Raw genomic sequence first — 23764 nt, 5'->3', positions numbered from 1 at the left:
CCAACACCACACACACACACACACACAAAACCCCAACCTAAATCCCCAAAAACCCCACACAGACAAAAAAACAACCTCATACCCCCCAAAAGCAATTCCCCATCCTTGCAATAGTGCCTGGGAGAAAGGTAAAAACATCTCCTTATCCTGTAAAACCAGAGCAGCTGAAGTACTCACTGAAATCATAACTTCCTTCCTAGGAACAGGAGCAGAACAAAGAATCTCTAGAGGGCAAGCGTGATGTAATGAAGCACTCTAGAGACTGAGGAAGGAATAATCACGAGACAAAATATAAGCAGATAAAGGCTCTATATGGACATCAAAATCCTTGTAGCAGAGACCAAAACTCTTCTTACAGCAACACACAAACAATACTTACACCACCTCCTCTTTCCCACCCTTTTTGGGTGGAAATAGGCCATGAAGAAACAGATACATCACAGTATCTCTTTCTAAAAAACTTCTGATTTGAGGAAAATGCCTTTCTAGCTTCTAAGACTGAAATCCTGCTAAACCCCAGAAACCTAAAACAAGTCTGCTTCATAAAGAGGTAGACCCCACAGCACTAAAAAAAGCAATAGATGCATGTCAGTCTCATGTAGCACCCAACGCTCAAAGAGCACTGACAGCAGCCGGCAACAGGACTGCCCATCCGTATCTGAATAGCTCCAGGAGAGATTTAACTCACAGAGAGGTTCCTCCAATGTAGCTGTTAAAGAGCCCTGAGTTACAGCATGGTATGCTCCACTGTGATTGCTGTGCATCTGCTCTTTCCTTGGCTCAGGAAAAAAGTACCTCCAGGTCCATGTCTGTATTCCTACAATGACCATCAAGTGCCTGCCATTGGCAGAGTACAAAGCCAGGAAATAATCCATGGGATCTTCGCACAGCCTGCCAGGAACATGCACTGTCTACATTTCCTGCATAACATGAGGATCAGAGAGGTCTTTTTCTATCTTGACATTGGATAAGGGTGACAGAAAATAGCACCAGAAAGCAGCGGGATAAAATAAGAAGTGATATACAGCCCAGAAAACAAAAAGACTGACAGATTTTATTTACTAGCACCTTACAGCTGGCTTTTCTCCAACTCCAAGGGCAAAATTGGTGATCAACACGGACAGAGGGGCTCTATCCTGCTATGACCATGTAATTCAGTCTGGGTTCCTAAGTGCATCAATACCTGATGACACCACAGCACCAGACTGATGGTGGGGATAGGCCTATTTTAACCCCAGAAGATTTAGTGTATCTGCCACTCCCTAGGAACATTAGCAATGTGACAAAAAAGGAGCAAAGGGCACTGGCATCTGTAGGATCTTCAGCTCAGCCTCGTGAGGTCAAGTCTGCAGTATCTGTATGTGTTTCTGCTGTCTCTGTCCCTCCTTCCACATCTAACAATCACAAAAAAAAGCCATCAGAGCACAGTTAAGTGTCTCATTACAAAGAAGTCTAAATCAGAAGCTAGATCTTTAGATCTGAGAAGCCCACACAGAGGACACCTGTCCTTGTGTCATAAGACAGCAAGGGCAGTGCAGGGCAGATGGATTTTACTGGCATGCTTTACTTCAGGAAGAACTGAGACGTGATTGCTTATGCAAAGAGGTATGCGAGAAGCAGGAGCCTACTAAGAGCCAAAGGGTCACCTGTGTCCTCGTTTTTATTTCTGGAAGATGACTGTGCTCTCTCCACTTTCCTGTGACCACCTTGCTCTAGCCAGTGCTCTAGTTTGAAAAGCTAACCTTCCTGCAGGCAACAGTACCCACTGCCATGCCTAATGCAGCCTGCAGCTTTGGGACTTAAGCTCCAATCCCCACCTGAAGAAGAAAGCAAACCTTTTACGGCCACAGAGCAGGAATTAAAATCCTAAATAATTCAGTTTTCTTCTAGGACACGGAAGCTTTTAATCATTATAAATTTAGCAGCCTGTCAAACAGAAGGTGATGCTGTAGTAGATTCCTAGTCAAACAGCTACAGGAATTAGGCTTACCTGTGTGTCTCTCACATAACAGTGGCAGCATTTACATTGTCTGTACTCCTGCAGAATTGAGAAGAGCCACAAAACACTGTAAGAATAATTTCAATTTTCAGTCTCTGACTTAAGGCAGCAGCAAGTTAATTTCCACATGTAGGATGTCCCCTCCAAAATGGCATTTTTGTTAAGACTGCCTTCATCTAAATCCTACAGAGCTTTGAAAAAACCCTGCTACTCTACAGCAGTGAATAATGTCACTAACATTAGGGTAACAGACTTTAAAATATCATAAAAACCACAGAGCAATTTGGATTTAAAGGGACCTTAAAGATCATCCAGTTCCAATACCCATGCCATGGCAAGGGACACCTTCCAGTAGACCAAGTTGCTCAAAGCCCCATTCAAAATGCGAGGCATCTACAGGCTAGGCATGTACATAAGTCTTCCTGAGTTCAGGCCTCAAGGAAAAAAGGAGAAATAAGTTTTACAAGCTGTTCAACCATCTTTGACACAAGTTCCATGAGTTACAAGTCTCTGGGACATTTCCATGGTCTTTCAAGTACTACATCAACTTATATCTCCCGAACAGGGGCCAATAACAAAAATATGGCCAGCTACTGTATCTGCTGAAAAATACCTTAAGAAATACAGGGAAAGAAAGGACTTAAAGAAAGTCAGATGGAACAAGTCAGAGGACTTCAAAATGAAACTTAAAAAAAAAAAATTTATAGGAGGATATTAAGAGTCAGCTTTGGGATACCCCATACACCTCACCTCAAAGTTAAGGAAGAACTCCAGCAGAATGACACCCCATTACCCACTGTTTACTGCAAACACAGAGAACATCATTCTGTGCACAACTTAAGGAACTCTACAGAGTCAAACAAAAAAAGCCAAGTCTAAGAACATCAGAAGAGATCCGCATCTAGGTTTAACTGAAGAGGGAAGGACTAAGAAGATAGTAGAGAAATAACCAAGTACCAAGGATGGCATTTTCAAGAACGTGATATGACTTGGCACCCAGTACGGCAACTCAGTTTGGAATAACAAAATAAAAACTGTTGCTGTAGGTACCTAACCCTGCTGGTCAGCCAAAGCTTTAAAGTCTCTTAACAAAAGAAGAACTTAAATCACTCTCTTGATCACTGGGGGTGGGGGAAGTAAGAATTTATGTATTTTAAAAGTCTAGCTAATTCTAACAATAAAGTCTACAATTTAAAGCAGTTAGGACAGACTTCCATGCTAGAAAAGCCTCGAACTCCAGCTCCCAACACTGGGAAATTTTCTTTATTCATCCCTTGGATCTGATACCATCTGTGCATATCCATTTCAGCTGCCCCTTCTACTCACACAGAGGTTGGCCTATTCAATGTTTACACAAGTGTGAGAAAACCACAGCTCTGTGTTCTCCTCCTGTGTGGCTTGTTACTGTGAAACATCAAAATAAATTCCATGGAAGAGAACTACAGACATTCCTCCCAACATCAGAATAAACACCAGAGAAGTGAGCTACAGACCATCTCTCCATGGAAAGTCTGTGTGCTTCTGCGTCACCAAGAGTTCGAAGTACAGCTGTGTGGAGCTGGGGAGCAAGTTTCTCACAGAAGCTTGGCATTAAATAATAAATAAACATTTGTGAAATATCTAATTTACAATCAAGAAAACAGGTCCTTCCTTAAAGGCACTAAACAGAAGAAACAGACAATGTAAAAACTATTAGGGTTATGCTACAAAAGGCCTTAATGGATGACACTTGCTGTAGGAAAACTGGCAGGATCCACATCAAGTCCTCACTGCTGGGGTTGTAAAGATAATCCCAACACTTGCAGTTCACTGATTTGAGAAACTGCCAACAGAATCCCACCATTTGAACAGAGCTGGCCCATGTGTTAACTCCATAGCAAGTCCTGAGATGTCAAAATTCGCTCTTTCCTGTAAGATATCTGTTGAAGGTACAAGGAGCAGCGCTGACTTTTAGCAAGGAACAAGAGACAACGACAACCTTCTCAAAGTGTTACTTTTCAGAGGATCAAGCTTGGGAAGAACACTAGGCACATGCACACAAATACACTGATACACTTACTTGACAGCTGTAGGGACCAATCTGGAATACACTAAATACGTGTTGTCATGCGTCTCAGGTTTTTGCATTCTATTCTCTTACCCTGACAAACATGCTACCACAGGAAAACACCCGTTATTAAAACAAAAATTATAAAACTAAACACACCACCCAAAACACGCAAAACAGTTAACTGCGGAATTTAAGGTGACATCCTCTGAACACCAGCACCAGCCATTTCACTCTGAAGATGTCTGGAGCATAGTAGTTCTCACCTAAGGAATTAAATCCCAGGATCCGGCTGTTGTATTGTACTTTATTTGGTAACGTTGGAAAAGTCTGGCCAAGAAAGGTAACAGCTATTGGGTTTCCAAGGTTATTCCAGGTTTAACTCTTCAAAATAAAAATCTTAATGAATGCATTCATTAGGGAGACATAATGAAAGTCAAACTCACACAGATTTATATTAAGTCTGCGTTTATTTATATAGAAATGGCAAAATGAAGACCTACTTTTATAGTGCATTCACTTGTAATAGCTACACCACTTAAGAAGCTTTGCTGTCTGTTTATAAGAACATTCCTTATTAGCCTGAAGGTATTCTAAGGCTAGATCACGAGACAAGTCATTCACATAGTCCTCACAGTTCACACAGATGAAAAAAACCCCAAAAACTATCTTAAAAAAAGACTATAATTGGCTTTTTCATCACAGCTAGAAAGGCAACAAAATAGTCCAATGCACAGGACTATGTTTGTGAAAAGAAGTTTAAGAAGTCACATTTCTGTTGCTTTTCAAGAAATAAGGAAAAAGGACTAATTTATGCTATTGAACTCACAGAAGTTCCAATGTGTAAAATATTAACTACATTAATACTGAATCTCATTTTGTTCCTGTGTCACAAAACTCTTCCAAGTTTTTCCACAAAATTTCTAGGCTTTTCTTTTGGAGAGAGGGGTAGAGACAGAAAAACTGGCAAACCCAACTTATTTGCAAGAGATGTAGCTCTGAATGTGAGAGATTCAGCCTCAGCACATCCATACTGAAATTTCTGGTTAGAACTAGTCAGAGATGCTCCTTTTGCAGCATGGAAGACCTGCACCAAAACCCTCACTGCACGGCCCAGTTTTAACAAGCAGTTAAACACCTCCTTTCTACACCGGGAGTGCTTTCAGCACAGGACAAAACTATCAGCTGTTAAGCAGCAAAATCTTCCTCCTGTTTTTAACTTCACTGCACAAGGTAGCTAGCTTATTTCAGTGCAGAATAGGAAAGAGGTTTGAAATACTTAAACTATTTACCCATCAAACTGTTTCCTGTGTGAGTCTTAAGGGAATTAATTTCCCATGAGCTGAAGAGTACAGTTTTACAGGACGCTGAAAGAAAAGCAAAATGGGTTCAACAACAGGACAACAAAGTTTTATTGCATGGAAAAATTCCACAAACTACCATACGATGGATTTTTATTTTTTTTTTAATGCATACCTGAAACCTGAAATTACTGTTTAGATAATACTGACATATTGTTTGTCCTAAAACAGTCACATAGAGCTTTGTAACATATGGTCTTTAGCAGAACTGTTGGGATTGGGAAGGGGAGATTTTTTTTATATGAAGGCACATTCTAAACTGAAGAAAATTAATTTTACATTTAATAATCTTGCAAAGTTAGGCACTCAAGAAAAAACAGATCTAGCTGTATTCTGTAGCAATAATCTAATTATGTTTATGTTATACAGTAGAAAAAGGGTATTAAAAGTAAATACTAAGATAATGCCACCAAAGAAAGCTCAAAATGCAGAGACAGAAGCAGCTTGCTCCATTTTCTGCATGTAGCTAGCATCAGTTCTATGACCTATGCTAGAATTGCCACCTGTTCCTATTCTTCCTAACTTGTTTTTAACTTACGTAAGCTCCCCAGTCCTACCTGCTCTGCGATCAATCAGATAACACTTGCATTAGAATGGAATAAACTATTTCAGTTGGAAGGGACCTACAGCAATCACCTAGTCCAACTGTCTGACCAGTTCAGGGCTAACCAAAAGTTAAAGCATGTTGTTAAGGTCATTGGACAAATGCCCCTTAAACACTGATAGGCTTTGGGCATTAATCACCTCTCTAGAAAGCCTGGTTCCAGTGTTTAAGCACCCTCTCAGTAAATAAATGCTTCCTAATACCCAGATTAAACCTCCCTGGTGCAGCCTTGGACCATTGCCACATGTCCTGTCACTAGATACTAGGGAGAAGAGACCAGCACCTCCCTCTCCACTTGCCCTCCCCAGGAAGCTGTAGAGATCCAAGAGGTTACCCCCAACTGCCTTTTCTCCAAACAAGACAAGCCTAAAGTCCTTAGCTCTGCCTCACAGAACATTCCCTTCCACCATTTTGAGAGGCATTTTCGCATTTAGTTCAAAATCACATGTCTCAAGCGGCAACCTTTTCAGTCCTATTTAAGACATTACAGTTAAGTACAGATGTACATTCTTACTTCAAGTTAGCAAGTTAAAAAATATAATAAAACACATTATACCCAGTAAGTTACTTTTGCCTCAGCTTCAAAGCCAGTGCTGAAGCAATACACCATAGAACTTGCAGAAATTACTTGATCCACTGGAATAGCACCCGTGAAAAATACAGAATTCACAAAAAGAAGCTTTGTGAATGTTTTAACATGAACAGTTGCAAATACGTAAGTCTCTCCAATCTTACAGGCATACTAACAGTATGCTGTGCCTTGCTTTGTCAAACCGATTCCAGCTTTGCATCATTGCTGTAAGTGAATGGAAAATGGATAAAGAGCACAAAGAACAGAGACCATATCCTAGAAGCACCTGCTATTCTTCCATCTTGAAATAATGCAAAATGCAACATTAGCAACTAAGCAGGCAACTAATGCCTTAATATTGTAATCAGTTATCAGAGTCATATTGCAGTAAGTTAGTCCTGACTTTAGATAGAGCACATGAGCAAGAAATAGAAGTGGGGCTGGACCTCCTCACTGAGTGAGGCTAAAAACCATAGAGTTAACTGTGGCACTGAAACAAAAGAACAAAAGCTTTAAAGTAGCTAAAATCACGAGAACAAAGCTTCACTATAATATCAAGTCTGACAAAAAAAAAAAAAAAAGAAAAAGGAGAAGGCCCCATTCTCCATGGTACCAGCTGGCATTATTTCAGTTCATTTCAAAAAGATCATTTGTCTTTCCTTAAAGTGCAGGATATTGTACTGCACAACATTCAAGCAGCCACAACAGGATTTTTATTCTGCAAGAACTATCTGCAATTGTGAAGATGGAAAAAAATCCTTCTGAAAAAAGAAGAAGTGCTCCTTCAAAAAGCTTTGCATTCATAAATGGGAAATTATATTAAAACTCTGTACAAGTTAGAAATGTTGAAAGTCTAACTTACCATCCAATTTTGGAAGCTGACTTAGTACAAGAAACAGTACAGGTTTATTAAAAACTCTGAAACACAGCTATTCAACTGGCAAAAGCATGCTGCTAAAGACCATTCGATAAAGATCCACTAAACACTACAGCTAACTTGGAATTTATAGCTGTGTTTTTACAGCATTTTTTTATATTGAATATAATACTGCAAGGCTATGTAGCATCCCTCTTTACTAGGTTGGAAAAGATGAATCACAAGAAAAACTACATTAAACTAGTAAAAAGGGGAGGGAACAGTAATTACATTTTTTGGATGGAAAACAGAGGAAGTGATAAGCTAAATTTAGGGGAAAATAAAGTTATATTTTAAGACTATCATAAGCAAGTGGAACAAGAATCTATTTTTCCATTTCTAGAGCAGAAACAGATTTTGTTACTTATGAGTTTCCTCAACTGAGCTAATTAAGACATTATGCTGTTAGCTGTAGCATCCTCTACACTCTTAGTTAATGGACTATACATGAGCTCATGATACCTGGTATCAGGCTATACCTAAACTAACATTAGTTCAGCCAAGTATCAATAAAAGTAACAAGCAAACAGAATAAGCCTTTCGTGCAAAGTCTTATGCTTGCTGTATGACAGAAGCCCTCATTCTTAACACAAGGTATCGAGAAAACTACTCAGTAACGATTAATATATAGATACCCAAGAGAGTAAAAAGGCAGAAACACTGGACTCGATGTTCTGACTACAGGAAATTAAAAACATACTGCCACAGTACCAGAGTTACAGGTCAGAACCTATTTACCCAGTAATTCCAGACTCAAACTTGTAACATCTGCTTGGCTACAGCACATCTTTCAGAAATACATCTGCTATTCACTCAGGGGACACAAAGCTTTCCAGTGGTCTTCAGTATCTTTCAAAGAAGGCTTTTCAATGAGTAATTAATTACAAGCAGCTTTTAATTCAGCACATACGCACTGATGCTCAAGCAACTAATTTGGACAGCCAACTCTCTTGAAAAGACCTGGAAATTGCTGCAAGTAGAAACATCATCTGAAGACTTTTCTGTCTCCTGACAGATAAAAACTAGCACCAGGTGTCCTCACTTGCATAAACACCCAAAACAAACCCAATATGAACTCCTTAAAATTCTGCCAGCTTTTGGAATGCCATCTGCTACTTAATCAGCTGTGATTCCTCCCTCTGCCATACAGGCAGGCACACACACATCAACACACTCAGATAATTTTAATTTCTTATTCAAGTGTAGTCTGGAGTGACACACAGAGACAGCTCACACCAAAACTGTACCTACTGTGAACCTTCCAGAAAAACCTGTTATACTGCATGAGACTTCTATTTATTTTTTTAAGCCAAAACATATGAGCTTTAATCATTACTTACCTCAATGTGGATAAACAGCAAAAACTACATTCAGGATTCACTGTCATACTTTCTATTACAGTTAAAGCCTCCTTAGACTTTAATGGAAACAGAGAGAGTGACAGCACAGACTGCATATTGTAAGAGCTGGGTAGCCTAAACACAGTAAGTAGAAAAAAACCCTGGACTTTTCTCTATAACCCTTGAAACTGAAAACAGGGATGGTTTATGGAATTATCAACTGCAAAACTGCTCTTCAAAGAAGAGAACCAATACACTAATATAATGTATAAACCTAATTTAAGTTGCAACACAGAAAATGTAAAAATGCTTTAAGAAAACTCACCAGAACCCAAGCAGGATAGGCTTTGGTGTCCATTTCTTCCTAGAGTACCTATGATATTAAGGGGGAGGAAGAACAGCATTACACTTTAAACCAGTAAGGAACAGTTCCACATAACCTCCTCAAACTTGACAATTTCGGTTTCTTTCTTGCAATGGCTGATGGCATTTTCAACAGCAAGATTTAGCATTGTAAGGTTAAACTACCTGGAAAATGCATGACGAATTCCCAATAAGCCAAACATTTTCTTTCAATTACAATTATCATACTTCATTAAAGCCAAGTAGCACTGCTTTATTTTATTCATTCATAGCTAATAAAAAACTAACATCATAATAACTTTTTTCCACTTACAGAATCCAGGTATTTTATTTATATAAAGGAGGTATAAATTCACAGCACTTTCAAATGTGCTAACAATCAAGATAGATACAAATGAAAGCACTGAGGAGGTTAATCTACCTTTTCTGCATTGCTTTAGAGTCGTGTGAAAACTGACTCTATTATAAAGTTCATTACATTATATTATACAGTTCATTACAAAAATATTAATTAAATGAAAGCAGTCTTTCAGACTGCTAGGTCTAAGAGCAAAAGCCATGTGCAGAACTTTGTAAAAGATCTGTTGACAACACCTATCAACTTTCTTCATGATTTACAAAGAGTGTGTGATCCTTCAACAGATGTTTCAGTAGTAGACATTCTGCTTTGTCCTGCACCAAACTTGCTTCCCTCACCTCAGCCACACAAATGTAACTTTTCTCTCAACGTGAAAATTTTATCTTACAAAGCCTGACTCAAGATTTTTATCTATTCTTTTGATTCACGCTGGTAAAAATTACTAATTTCAATTGAAAGTTGAAGATAAAACAAGCATCTGATACACATAAATACTATCCTCAACAGCCAAACCTGATCAAGATGCTCTCACAAGAATCTTGCTTAAATTAAACACAAACTTGGGAAATCTAGTCTGGGTTGTGTCTTGCAAATATATGATCTTATAAGCAGGTGACAGAATATGTAACAGACATTATCAAGTATTCTGAACCCTCAAGGGATGCAAGTTTAAAGCAGACAGTAGACAATGATGCCCTGATTGCCACATATACACCTGACCTGATACATAAGGATACAAATACATAAGGAATACTTTGAAGACCCAATCTCCAATACCTTAAACTACAAAGAAGAGCAGACTACTACCTCAATTACTCTGAAGTCATAAAGCACAGCTGCTCTTTCTCAAGACAGAGGAATTCAAGAATGTAAGTGAAAAACTGACTTCACCCAACAGCTGATTACCTCTAGTCTCACTGACTTTCCTTGCTGAGTGCAGTGGTCCAGGTAATTTTGGGGTGCACTGGTTCAGTGAAACAGACCTGGCCTTGGCTCCTAGAAGTAGAAGCTTAGATCAGGTTTAAAAGTATAGCTATGTCAGCAGTTAAAGACATGACAAATATTATATACTTGCAGTTAAGCAGAAGATGCACAAATCTACTCAAACAGCAAAAAGAGACACTACCTAGAATATTTAAGCTATATTTAACTTTATCACAACTCGCACTGGAAGAAAGAAAAACACAGCTTTAATAAAGCTTCTAAGCAGAAGGAAACATTAGTAGATTCTACTTCACACTAAGATTGAATTATGTAAGCCTCAAAACAGCAGCAAATACAAGACAGCTACAGAAACATTGAAAGGGACCTCCGGAGGCCAACTATCCAGCCTCCCACTCAGAGCAGGGCCACCACCAAGACACACTTCTAAAACCCCGGTCACTTTACATGTTGCACAGTGCACACTTGTGTTGCATATATTAGATTGTGTTTGTTTCAAAGTGATCTATAGTTTGTGGCACTGTTTCTTTTCACAGTTTAGCAATTTAAATCATGACATTTGGCAGGTGTCTTATATTTATTCTCAATTATGTCAGATACCAGCTTAAAATTTAAGCCTAAAACAGGAGCATTGTGTTTAATTAGGTTTATCCAATTATAATAACCAGTTCACCACAAAGACGGACAAAAGCCAGCTGATTATAACTAGGATTTACAAGAGAGAGACAGCAAGCTTGTTTATCTGCTCCTGTTGTGTCTTTAATTTTGGCCAGAGAATGAGTTGTCAACTGCTGTTTCTAGCTTGAATGAAGAAACAGTATTGGCCAGTTGAGGAGTCCTGGTTCAAACAGGAACAGGAACCATAAGAGTGTTTTATACAAAGCCAGTAAGCCCATTTAAATTAATGTTTTCTTTAGCACCAGGTGACGAAACACAATTGTCTTATGCCCATTAGAATTAGAGGAAACCTCTGCTTCCAATACAGTCAGTTAAAAGAACATCAAGAAAAAAAAGCATGAAGAGCTAAGCTGTTTCTGGGACTCTTCCCTTGGAAAGATAGAACAGTGTTGTCCATCTATGAAAGAAGATACTTCATCTAATACCTTACTCAAACAAACATCCCCATCCCCTAATGTCCTTTCTGTCCTGAAAGGGATGAAGATAATGCAAAGTCTGCATGAGGACAAGGACAACCACATAGTCAGGATAAATTGAAGGTAGTTCTGCCCTACAAACCACCAGCAGCCACAGTGTAGTAGCTTTACAGTAGCAACTACAGTTTCACTCTATCTACAAACAGTCCCATGTACCTTTTGGGGTAGACTTCAACGAGTGCAACCTAGGTCTTGGTACTGCTTTCAAAGGGACAGGAGCAGAAGTACCATTCTGGCAGGCTGGTTTTGTAGGCCATTCTCCATTCTTGATAATGACTGTGGCACTTGCAGCTGCAACACAGAATGACAAAGAACTTGCTCTAGGCAGTATCTAGTTTTCAGAAAATTAAATCCTTAAACAAGCCTGTTTTACCCAAGGCTAAAGTTAGGAAATATATAAAAATATTACTACCGCATCCAATACATTCAGTACATACTGATGACCTGTAACAGATCAGTCTATGACTGTTATAAACATTTCTCAGAACTAGACATACAGTTTCGAACCATGCTTAAGTGAACATACAAGAAAGTATTTGATCAAGATACATAACAAGGAGTCTGATCTTGCTGTAAAAAGTTAATAAAAAACACATTTCAGTTTAAGCCAAGAAAAAGTATCATCAGTACACGAAAACATTCTGGCCAAAGAACTGACTGTTAAAAACCGTAAAACCGAAGCAAAACTCGGACAACTTCCTCATGCAACACCCTCCCCTGTTCTCTCTCATTTGAGCTGAGCCTGTTGTTTTAATGATATGGCACACACACCACCAGCAGACTGCATCCCTTCCATCCCCTCTGGGAAGCACTGAAAAAGTGTGAGCCCAACTGCCCTTACCAGCTACTAAACAAGTTTTGAAAAGCTTCCTGTAGTCTCCGCTCATAACAGCGACTTCCTTAATGACAACAGACCTCAGAAGACTGTACTCCCTACAAAAAGAGGTAGACATGCCCTAACAGGGAAAGGCGAGAAAATACCCAATTGCTACCTCATACCCAAATTGGGTGTCTAACTTACAGGGAAGTTGCTACAGAGGACATTTGGTTCCATCTCAAAGGAACATGAGAAAGATTTGGGTTTGTCATTATGAAGATTATTTTCCTTGAAAAAAAGAAGACTGAAATTTGGGGAAAGCATTGGTTTATTTTTTTTGAGGAAAAAATAATACTTCTAAAGCAAGTATAGACTGAGAACACTTTGGTTCAGGTACTAAAAAATTACATATACTGATACACTGAAGAGTAAGAAATTGACATTACATTTACCAAAGACAAGCAAAATCCAAGTTATACTGGAATAGCTTCTCACACCTGCTTTTTCCTGTAGTCATTTAAAGAAAAAGAGAGTGGGATCATTTCAGGTTTGCCTCAGATTGATGTTTTAATGAAGCTAACTTTTTCTAAAGGTAAGGTGAACTAGATATCCAATACTGTTCACCAAAAGACAGAACATACAGTCTTGAGATAATTTTAGCATCATTAAATGCACTAGCATAAACCATGTAAGTTGCCTGCTTCAAAAAGGTGCTTTTTGCCCACTAATCAATATATTTTCAATCTCAGAAAGAGGGACAGAACTGCTTTCTCTTCTAGAAACATGCAACTGAAGTCCTCCTCTTATTTTTTAAATAAAGCTGGAGCCTCTCAAAAAGCACAGAAGCTAAATACTTGCAAAAAAATCTAGGAACAATTCATGTAACACATCAATAACACAGTTATTATATGGATATCCACTGATACAACATCAGAGGATTCAAACCAATTTGCTTTCATAAAGCATGAGGCCTGAAACAGTCCTTAAGTCTTTCTGTAACTCACTGAATTAAGGATTTTTGCTCAGAGTTCACTGCAAGGAGCTAACAACTGCCTACAAACTGCTGTGGTACTTCTGAGAAGCATGCTATGCAAGTACCACATTGGGTAAGTGAGCACACTTCTGGTGCAGTTAGGGCACCATTTTGTCCTGTTATAAGCTCTGGGATCAGCTACCCAGGCTGAGTGCAGAAAAGGGCAAATTTGCGAACTTTGGTCCCTATATGATTCAAAGGTGGTTATCCATAGAATTTGGAGTAGCTAGTGCAATCTTGATGAAAGATGGACAGGTACGAAGTTCTCTCACCACAGCTAAGATCTAAAGGGTTTAAAAACTCAACTCCTTAAAAGCATTTAGTCAAGTACTGGCTGCAGAGAAATGCAGCTCCAGGTCAATCACTAGGACCAGCCTTTTCACTTCTGAAACACTATTTCCTTTCCATGCGATTATATACTAATGCAGTTCGTATCTGGATTCTTGTTGCTAACTTCAGAGTTTAAACATTTCAGTATGTTAAAATGACAGTACTTTCAGCACAGCACTAAAATTGAGATTTGTCTGCTGTTAAAAAAAATAAATAAAAAGCAATCTTTCAATGCTCGAACTGACAGCTCATGCACAAAATACACTTTCATTAACAACATTTCAAATGCCATCATTTCCAAACTTCTCAAATAGTCTTTTTAGACTAAAAAAAAAAAACAAAACTCAAGTGCTCATTAAAAAAAAAAAAAAAAAACAACCCACAAACAAAAAGCCAAACAAACAAAAACAAAACATCAAAAAAACCCTAATACTGCCACAGGAAAATTCTAATCCACGGATACCCATAGCAATCCATAACAAAGGGCTGAGCTGACACAGCAGGAGAAATGCTCTCTTTTGTATTTTTTTCCCTGCTAATACAAGGCAAACTCCTTAAGCAAAACAAGCCAAGCAACTTTGTAAATTTAATACTCTTGACAGCACCACAGTAGTTAAAAATTTCATGATGTTCACAGCATAAGGCTCCCATCTTGATCTTTGTGTGTCCCACCCATCCAATAAAAACATTTTAGGTTTACAAATAGAGATTTATTTTTCCTGACGTCACTGTAGAGTAATTGAAAAAATAAAAAACAAGAAGAGTACTGTATTATTAGAGAACAAAGTAAATTCATGAGTTTTTCCAATTTGACTCAAACTCAGAAACTTCACTTTATAAATTATATGTAACCTATTATACTCAGAGAACCTGACCACCAGACATAAATCACCCATCAAGTGTAAAAAATTAACTAAAGAAAAATCATCTCACAGAAAATGAGCAAGTCAAAACACTGCATGCATTTACCAACCTCCACAAAACAAATGCTTTAGAATAGAAATAAAAAGGAATACAACCTACTTCTTTTCCCAGTGAACGTGGCTAACAAAGGAATAATACAAAAGCTGTAAGATCCCACTACCAGCAATGTCAGTAAGGTAATATCAAAGTGGCTTCCTGAGTCAGTCGGTGGTGTTAGTGTAGAATTGATGAAAATAACAGGAGAAAAATTGGTTTCTGTGCAACTGCGGAGTCCTCCTGGTATAGTCATTTAAAAAAAGATCAAAGCAAGCTCAGAGCCAGAGAAACCGCAGCCATGTCCAACAGCTCATATTGCTCTTGCTTGCTCTTTGTGAATCAGAATGGAAAAAATTATAAGCTTGAAGGCAGTGGACAAAACAGATTAAATCAGCTACCAAGTAAGGCTAAATAAGGAGTCATCTGTTTGGATACTTAATCTGAATACACTTCTTTGTTATGAAGCGATGACCCTTTCGTTTGTTACACGAGGGAGAAAAATGAAGAGAGAACAAAGCTGCTTAGGAATACCAGACACAATCCTAAACCTGAACAGCAAGAGTCAACATGGCTGTCACAGTAACCGAACCGACCTGATTACACAGGAAGATGCACTGCATGCTTTATTACACACTCGTATTTCTTTGAGGAAAGAAGTCTTCATTTTTTAACAAAGACACTCCATCGGAAAGAAAAAAAAAGGGAAAAAACAACTCAAATACCAAGAGAAAATGTATTTATGTATGCATATGCGCATACATAAACTACAGACATATGTTATATCACCATTCCCTTTTTCAGCCCATTGAAGACAGATTTAAACATCATCTGGCACTAAGGCCTTTGCCCAGTCTCTAAGATGTAACAGATGATGCAATAGCAACAGAATATTTAAATGTACTCATTTGAACATGTACAGCTGGGAATACTACTACATCTGATAGTCAGCTGTGTGTTATGTCCTTCATATTTTTGGCCCTAGAACTCCCACAACTTCCGGTACAGACCATTTGTAGAGCTTCAAATCAAAGCAAGTTCTGTTATTTTTCTCCCTACTTTTAATCAAAATGGAATTGGTTCAGGTCAGATACCAATGTTTACAGTTACCTTAGAAATTACAGAAGTCTACACATGCAAAAAATTTAACATTCTAAAAGCAATTTGACTTACCTGCTTTTCATCTGATCTACATATTTTGTCTTAAAACTCTGAAAGCAGATAATAATCTAGTCCAAAAAGAGCATTTAGTATCAAAACCCTGTAACATGCAGTATTATGAGAGGTAATCCATTCACACCATTCACTTCCTACACTACATGTAAACACAAAGAAACTTCCACTGAACACAAGCCTCGCTGTTTTTGTAATGTTACATTATGAAAGAGGAGCTCTACTGTAGTCTCTAGCCAGGAAACCAAAATCCAGTGGCATATTTCAAAATGAAAAGTTGTAAAGTAAGAGGCAAAAAGTCTAAGATCTAGAGCTATTATATAGTAGAACTAGAACCAACAGAGGCCTTCTGTCAGACAGCACTCCCTTCAAGGGGATTGTTTTTGTTTTCTTTTCAACAAGCAGTTGATGCTGACTATCAGCTAAAACTCATAACCCTGATAGATACTTACAGTTACTGCTGAAATGACTTGGCTCACTCTGAGCACTGCTGACTGATGAGATGCTAGGAGTTCTCTCAAGCACTGATCTTTTGACAGGCACTTTGGATTTGGTGAGTGGTTTACCGGAGCCAGCCCACGAGACTGGAGAATTTTTCACAGAGGCATGCCTCTCTCTTGGCAAAGATCCTGTACTTGTCAATTGGGGGGAAGGGGTAGGGAGAAAAAAGAACAAAAGGAGTTGGAAAGAACCAAAAAAACCTGCTTCTTCCATATATATGACCACAAGTAAAAATATTTACACATTAAAAATACACGTAAAAAAGCCTAATCTACCTCATATTGACATGGTAAAAAATGCTGTAAATGCAGAAAAACAGTTCCAGGGATTTAAAGAGTCCCATTTCACCTGCACATTGACATCAGGAACAAGTCAAGAGCTTTAAAGACTGGCCTTTCAGGCAGAAATATGCATGCACAAAGTTTTTCCTGCATTCTCCTACCTCTGTGTATTATGGCTGGCTGTACTAGCGATCCCATAAGAATATAAACTCTAGCTCAAAGACAATCCAAGAAAGATTATTTCATTTGTTACCAGCCCCAAACCAGAGATTCCTTCCTATCAAGGACAAACAGCACAAGAGTAGTAAATTGTGCTGTACTCACATAATGCACTGAAAACTGACTAGTTCCCCAGGACTAGTTAAACAGCACTCCCCAGAACCAAGTTCTTAGTGACCAACTGGTGCAGACACATTTTTGCATTAAATGCTGTTTTCATTTGAGCTTGTTGAATACAAATGCCCAACAGCTAAATTAATCCAATACAAAGACTATTTATAGATGAGGCCAGTGTGCCATCTTCAGATGGGAGCTTGCTCTTGTACTATTAACAACACAAGTACAATTTCTGCAAGAAAAATTGTTTAGTTAAAATAAGTTTTTAGTTTTTTTCAGAAAAAAGTGCACCCAGATTAAAACTACAGTGGCCCAAAGGAAGTTACGTACACACAGACTTGTCCGGCCAGCACCAAGTTGTCTCTTGTCAGCTCCAATGTCAACATTTTTATACAGTCCTCTAACTATGGAAGAGGCTTTCATTTTTGTACAGAACCACAGATATGGCAGACAGACTTTTTTTCTTTTTTAAAATATTGTTGGTTTTGGTATCAAAAAACCTGGTCTCTGTGTGGAGACCTCACAGCAGCCTTCCAGTATCTGAAAGGGGGCTACAAGGATGCTGGGAAGGGACTCTTCATTAGGGACTGCAGTGATAGGACAAGGGGTAACAGGTTCAAACTCAAACAGGGGAAGTTCAGGTTAGATATAAGGAAGAAGTTTTTTACTGTTAGGGTAGTGAGGCACTGGAATGGGTTGCCCAAGGAAACTGTGAATGCTCCATCCCTGGCAGTGTTCAAGGCCAGGTTGGATGGAATCTTGGGTGACATGGTTCAGTGGGAGGTGTCCCTGCCCATGGCAGGGGGGTTGGAACTTGATGATCTTAAGGTCTTTTCCAATCCTAACTATTCTATGATTCTGTATTTTGCAAAACTTGTGATGTTATTGCCATTTTAAAGACTGACAGATATAGTTTATCTTACTTGGAGAGACAACTATAGTGTTTCAGATTTGACTTAGAGCAACCAAGTTTATATTTAAAGGGCATACCCTTCCCTTATTCCTGTCACTTTAAACCAAATTTCAATTTTGCTTAAGCTATATAAGAGACTATTGAAATACAACAAAATTAGCTAGCGATTCCACTTTAGTCAACATTAGTTTTGCTGCAGGACCTCCACTCCTAAAGACCAAGAAATCATCAATTTGCACTAAGGCCAAGAAAGAGTGACATTAGGGCATTACATTGAGGCAAGAAAAACACTTAGGCCCAATGTCTGCTTTTCAACAGTAGGTGGTGTGCCAGGATTAGATAACTTGTCTCAAAACATACATTACCCAAACCCAGGAACAATACTAGTAAAAGGAAGGTATGTCCAAACTATTTCCTAGTTCAGATCAACTCAGCAATGAGAGAAAAACCCTACATACAATATATACTAAACATGCATTAGGGTATATAGGCAGACAGTACTGGTCACTGAATATAACACACAAATTTCAATGAGTCATTAAACATGCTTTATGTCAGACCTCACTTCTGAGGTGCACTTTTACCACTAGTTTGGCATTACTACGCACAGCTGTGATTCTGCATATGGCTTTACTGTAGATCTCCAAGACAATTATCAACCATATTTTAGATTTTTTTGTAATTTACTGTAATGGATCCTTGAATATCTCCAGCTCACTAAAGAGCATCCAGCCTTTGTCATGATACGAGAACACAAACTCACACTGACTAAAACCACGTCTGTAACACAGCACTCCAGACAACATACCTGAAATAGCTTATGTTTGACCAAAATACATTTCTGTGACATCTGAACCTCATACAACAAATCTGACAGCTTTGTAACACACTTTCCATGTTGTTTTATAACACCTTGTTTTATTAATGGGTCAACGTACCAGAAAAGTAATTAATCCAGACCAGGCAGAAATTCCTTTTCTAAATAGCCTCTCAGCAGAAAAGGTGCAAAACCCAAACAAACTTCACTCCCTCAGAACAAACAAACAGAACAAGAAAAAAAAAAACCAAAACAAAATATAAACCCAACCAACCAAGCAAAAAAGGGGCTGCTGCACAAATGCTGCATGTTAAGTTCAACTTAGTAATTTAAAGCTTTACATTTCAAAAGGCAGCTAAAAGAAAAAAGGTAGCTTATCAGCTGTATTTTATTGTCTAAAGATGAGGGGTAGCATGCTTGACTACTATTGTGCTGGACTTGTTCATCCAGTTCAAAAGGTACAGGAACAAAATCCTGTTTTGTTCACAGCGAACAAGCATATGAAAACACTCAATCTCTTCTTGTACAGTGTGATCCCTATATATGACTTGCAGCCAGCCTGGCTTCTCTGCAGACACTGGAACGCAGCAGTGCTCCAAGCCAGCTGTGAACTCAAACCCATTCAGTGAGTGCAGCATGCTCTAGGATGACCAGTTTCAGAAGCAGTGAAACAGATGACCTTTGCTCTTTACTTAGTTCTTCTACTGCTTGGTGCTTTTCTATAATGCTTCCATTAAAGTAATTACTTCAAGTACTCAAACACACTTTTCAAAAGCCCAGCTTGAGGGAGAATTTCTTTTAAGTCATGAAACAAGATCATTAAGCAACTACTCTAAGTGTTACTTCGGTTTTACAAAGTATTTTTGTAAGTACCATTCCCTAAGAAAGGAGTCACACAGAATTAAACGTGAAGGTTTTGAAGACAGAAGCAGGAAGATAGGAGATATAAACAAAAGGACTGGAAACAAGCACAAAAGCAGTATATTTAGTGAACCATTGCTATGAAGACAACAAGCAATATCAAAGTAGCAGGCTTTCATCAGTTATTTAATCTAGTCACTGAAGTGCAATACTAGAAATACCACATTCCTCTACAGTGAAGTAATCAGTTGGCAATTCTTTAGAAAAAAGGTCTCTATGCAACAGCCACATTACTTCAAGTATGTTAAAATATCTCTTGTATCGCAATGGAAATAAGCAAAGAACAAAGCTCATTTTTCAAGAAGCTCTGAAGTCAGCTTTCAGATCCTTACACTCAAATAGTCATATGCTCATATGAACCCTTCTCATAGGTGGTTATTGTCAAGAATAACTTAAAGCTTCCTTCAGTAGCACTGGAGTAAAAAATAAATAAATAAATAAAATTGAACTGAGAGTATAAACAATACGCTAGTAGTGGTGCCTTGTGCTTTCCTGACTTCCCCCACAAGTTTAAAAATCCAGAGTGCTCTATTTTAGAAGTGCTAAATTTCATAGCTTTAAAAAAAAAAAAAATCATTTCAAGCATGATGAAAAGGTGCAGTCTAAACCTACTGTACAAGGTCTTTGTAAAGCAAGAGGAGTAAACCTTCAAGAAAACATACAAATTTTTGGCATCTATTGAAAGGAGTAATAAATCACAGAATGACAAACTAGACTTTCATATTGTTTCCAGCACACCAATCCTAACATAGCTGTAAGAGCATTTATGGTTGCTATTCTGAGCACTGTAAATCTCAATAATAACAGATTCCTGATGGCTGCAAGCTCCCCAGGTTGCCTGATTGGCCATTCAGCAATATTAGTATTACTGTATTATGTGAAATCTATATACGCATCACTGTTTGTTCAAGGAATAAAGAGTGGTTACAGCACATTTCATAATCCTACTAAAGATACACAGATAATCCCTTTCTAGTTATCTCTCCCTTTTAAAGTCTCAAATTACTACCAAAACACCAAAAAAAAGGCAGGACACAGACATGTCACATTGCTTGTAATACCTCAACTGATAAACATAAACACGTATAAAGACATGGAATGTTAAGTTACTGGTGGGTCTTGAAATATTAAGATGAAAGAGATTTATTTGTTTAGGGAATAACAGCTGATCAGAGAACAGTTTACATTATTAAGGCAAGTCCCCATATGACTCAGACTTCCACAGTATTGTTCCCATTCACCTACAGTCCTTAGGGAAGTGCTCCTCTTTGGCACAGATACCAATCAGCAGCAAGCTAGTGCCAAAAAACATAACCAGGATGCCAGCAGCCATGTGAGTAGGTATTGATGTGCTCTTCCTATTGCAGCTCAATATTCTTGGACTAAAACTGAAAAACTGATCATCAGTGCATTATATTAGCAGCTAACAACCACCAAGACAACCCTGTTAATTCTCCTACACACTCCTGCTGTCAGAAGAGTGATCAGGGTGTTTTCAGTCAGAGGAAGAGAACACCACTCGTGTACAACTACTGTTAAATTTCACTTTTTCCCTTCCTATTTGTCCCAGCTTTGAAATGTCGCAGACTTCCTCCCAGTTAAATCCTTCCACTATCAGAGACTCTTCCCTTCCCTATCTTCCCTCAGGCTCAACTCCCTGTATGTCACCTCTCCAGCACCTGGAAATAGCCTTTCTCCTTCCCAGCCTCAAGTCCAAACACACGTCTGCTCTCCCACCTCCAGCGGTGTCTGGCCCCATACTACCTGCTGCATTGACTCAATGTTAGGTTTTTCCTTCTGTAGGCTGAACCAGAGCACCCCCCCAAGAGACCACATCTGCACAGTCACACTGTCATCTCCTACGACCCTAGGCAGAGCCAGTTTCCAGACAGGAGCTTTGCGCCAGCTTCATGGGCAGCTGCACAGTGGTAGCAAAGCTTGCCCATGCCAGCTTTGCCAGGAGTCTGTTGTAAGCTGTTTGCACCCCACCTTAAACAAACAACCCCCAACAGCTAGTTTTACACAGCTATTGGAAATCCCTGTTTGCTTAGGAGTAGTGGGCACAAGAAGTCAAATCAACATGCTATGGGAATAGCTGAGGCAAAAGAAAACCACCAACTGCATCCTGTTACACTTTCATTATTGTCCTGCTCTTTGTACCACACACCCCTTCATGTTATACACTGAAATTTTTTGATAGCTTGCAACTTTTATATCTATGTTACCTACAAATATTTTGAGATTTCTGCTGCAGAAGTTTGTGCATTCCTTGCATGAAGGAAGAACCTCCCTGCAGCAAAACATAAATACAATTTTCTTCAGAAAGACAAGGATTCCTCTTTCTCTCCTCCTTTACCTCTCCCTTCAGAGAATTCAAAACTAACCAGTACAGGTGAAGAGTTATTTGAAGACACACTGGCATGTCCCTGCAAGTAAATGACGAAGCATCAAGAAATTTCCCTGCAGGGAAATGGAAATGGTGCACACCTCACTTCTCAAGGAGAATATTCTTACAGATGCATCCACATTTCTGGCAGCATTGATATGTTTGACTGTTAGTATCAGCCTCTGCAAGTATGATCATGCTTCCTGCTACAGGAATAACACATTAAAACCCCAACTGGGCTAGTCATAAATCACCTGTAAAAAGTCTGGGAACAGAACGGCCACTGATGGCACCAGAAAAAAAGCTGACAGAATGGAACACTCCCAGAGTCCAGAGGAGGGTCATGGAGATGCTCAGAGGGCTGAAGCTCCTCTCCTACAGAGACAGGCTGAGAGAACTGGGGTCATTCATACTGGGGAAGAGAAGGCTCAGGGAGACCTTAGAGAAGCTTCCAGTGCCCAAAAGGGAACCTTGAAGAAATCTGGAGAGGGACAGCATGCAGTGATAGGACAAGAGGGAAGTGACTTTAAGCATAAAGATAGTAGATTAGATTAGAGACATCATGAAGAAATTCTTCAGTATGAGGGTGGTGGGACATTGGAACAGGATCCACTAAGAAGCTGTGACTACCCCATCCCTGGCAGTGGTTCAAGGCCAGGCTGGACAGGGCTTTGGACAACCTGGTCCAGTGTGAGGTGTCCCTACCCACAGTAGGGGTTTAAAACTAGATGATATTTCAGTTCCATTCCAACCCAAACCATTCTATGATTCTTTGATTCTGCAAGCTGGAAGTCAACAGAATACTGGAAAACTTGGACACTTGGGAAAAAAGATCATTTAAGTTCATATTCAAATGTTTTCACCACCAGCCCCCTATTCCCCCAAACCTCAGAGGATCACACCAAGGATACCAAACCAAAGATACATCAATAAACTTGCTTTGACATCATTCATTATAACAGATCCTGTATTACCTCGCAAAAAAAAAAAAAAAAAACCAACCTTCCACTTTTACTCATTTCTCATGATCAATCTGATTTCTAAAACTAAACAGGATGTTTCAAATGGATGTTTTTATGCTGAACCCTCTCTAAGGCTTGCAAAACAGAGCAGTATCTATCCCATGATATGAGCTCCTTGTTAATGAAAAATAATAAAAGGAAATTGCTGTCAAAGTTATAGCAAGGTTTTTTACTAGTGTATATATCCAAAGCTAAAAGCAAATTGACTAAATTGAGTTCAGATTACATAATTTTATGGCTCCTTTCTGGCTTCACATTGCAAATTGACCATTTTGTACCTGAATGACAGACACCTGAGGCAGAGGCTTAGAGGTCAATACTTGGCACAAGGATGTGCATAGCTCCAACCAGCTTTCAGCAAACCACTCCTGTTGAGAATGGTCAGGAAGAGACGGCAAAATAGAGTGGAAACGTCACCAGGGAAGTCCAACTCAAGCAATCACAGAAAGGATGACCTGCAAGGTTCCTACACCCTCACAACTTACACTGTTTTCTGAACTCTTACAAACTGATCAGCTGGACAAAAGTCTTTTCAGACACATGGGGTAAGTTTTCCCCCCACCTCATACTGCAAATTAGAAGAGAACGGAAGAGAATTGGTTATGAGACACATAGTCACTGT

At 38.9% G+C, this 23764-nt stretch overlaps 1 protein-coding gene across 4 annotated transcripts in view; it reads right to left on the bottom strand.

Moving 5' to 3' along the window:
* Positions 1–23764, bottom strand: part of MTUS1 (microtubule associated scaffold protein 1) — a 117505-nt gene that overhangs the window by 53236 nt on the left and 40505 nt on the right. For 2 of the 4 annotated variants that reach the window (XR_009968451.1, XM_062638588.1), the window contains 4 exons: positions 16418–16594; positions 11812–11946; positions 10466–10555; positions 9164–9211 (listed from right to left, as the gene is read on the bottom strand). Coding sequence is in view for 1 of the 4 variants with exons in the window: in XM_062638588.1 (XP_062494572.1) it covers positions 9164–9211; positions 10466–10555; positions 11812–11946; positions 16418–16594 (450 nt within the window). In the remaining 3 variants the exon portion in view is untranslated. The remainder of the gene's footprint in view (positions 1–9163; positions 9212–10465; positions 10556–11811; positions 11947–16417; positions 16595–23764) is intronic. The other 2 variants (XR_009968455.1, XR_009968460.1) reach the window with 2 other exon arrangements.

The sequence above is a fragment of the Pezoporus occidentalis genome, unplaced genomic scaffold, assembly GCF_034315485.1.
Source record: "Pezoporus occidentalis ecotype Australia unplaced genomic scaffold, CSIRO_AGI_Poc_V1 ctg1, whole genome shotgun sequence".
Classification (NCBI taxonomy): domain Eukaryota; kingdom Metazoa; phylum Chordata; class Aves; order Psittaciformes; family Psittacidae; genus Pezoporus; species Pezoporus occidentalis.
This window is presented reverse-complemented; position numbering and strand designations above follow the sequence as displayed.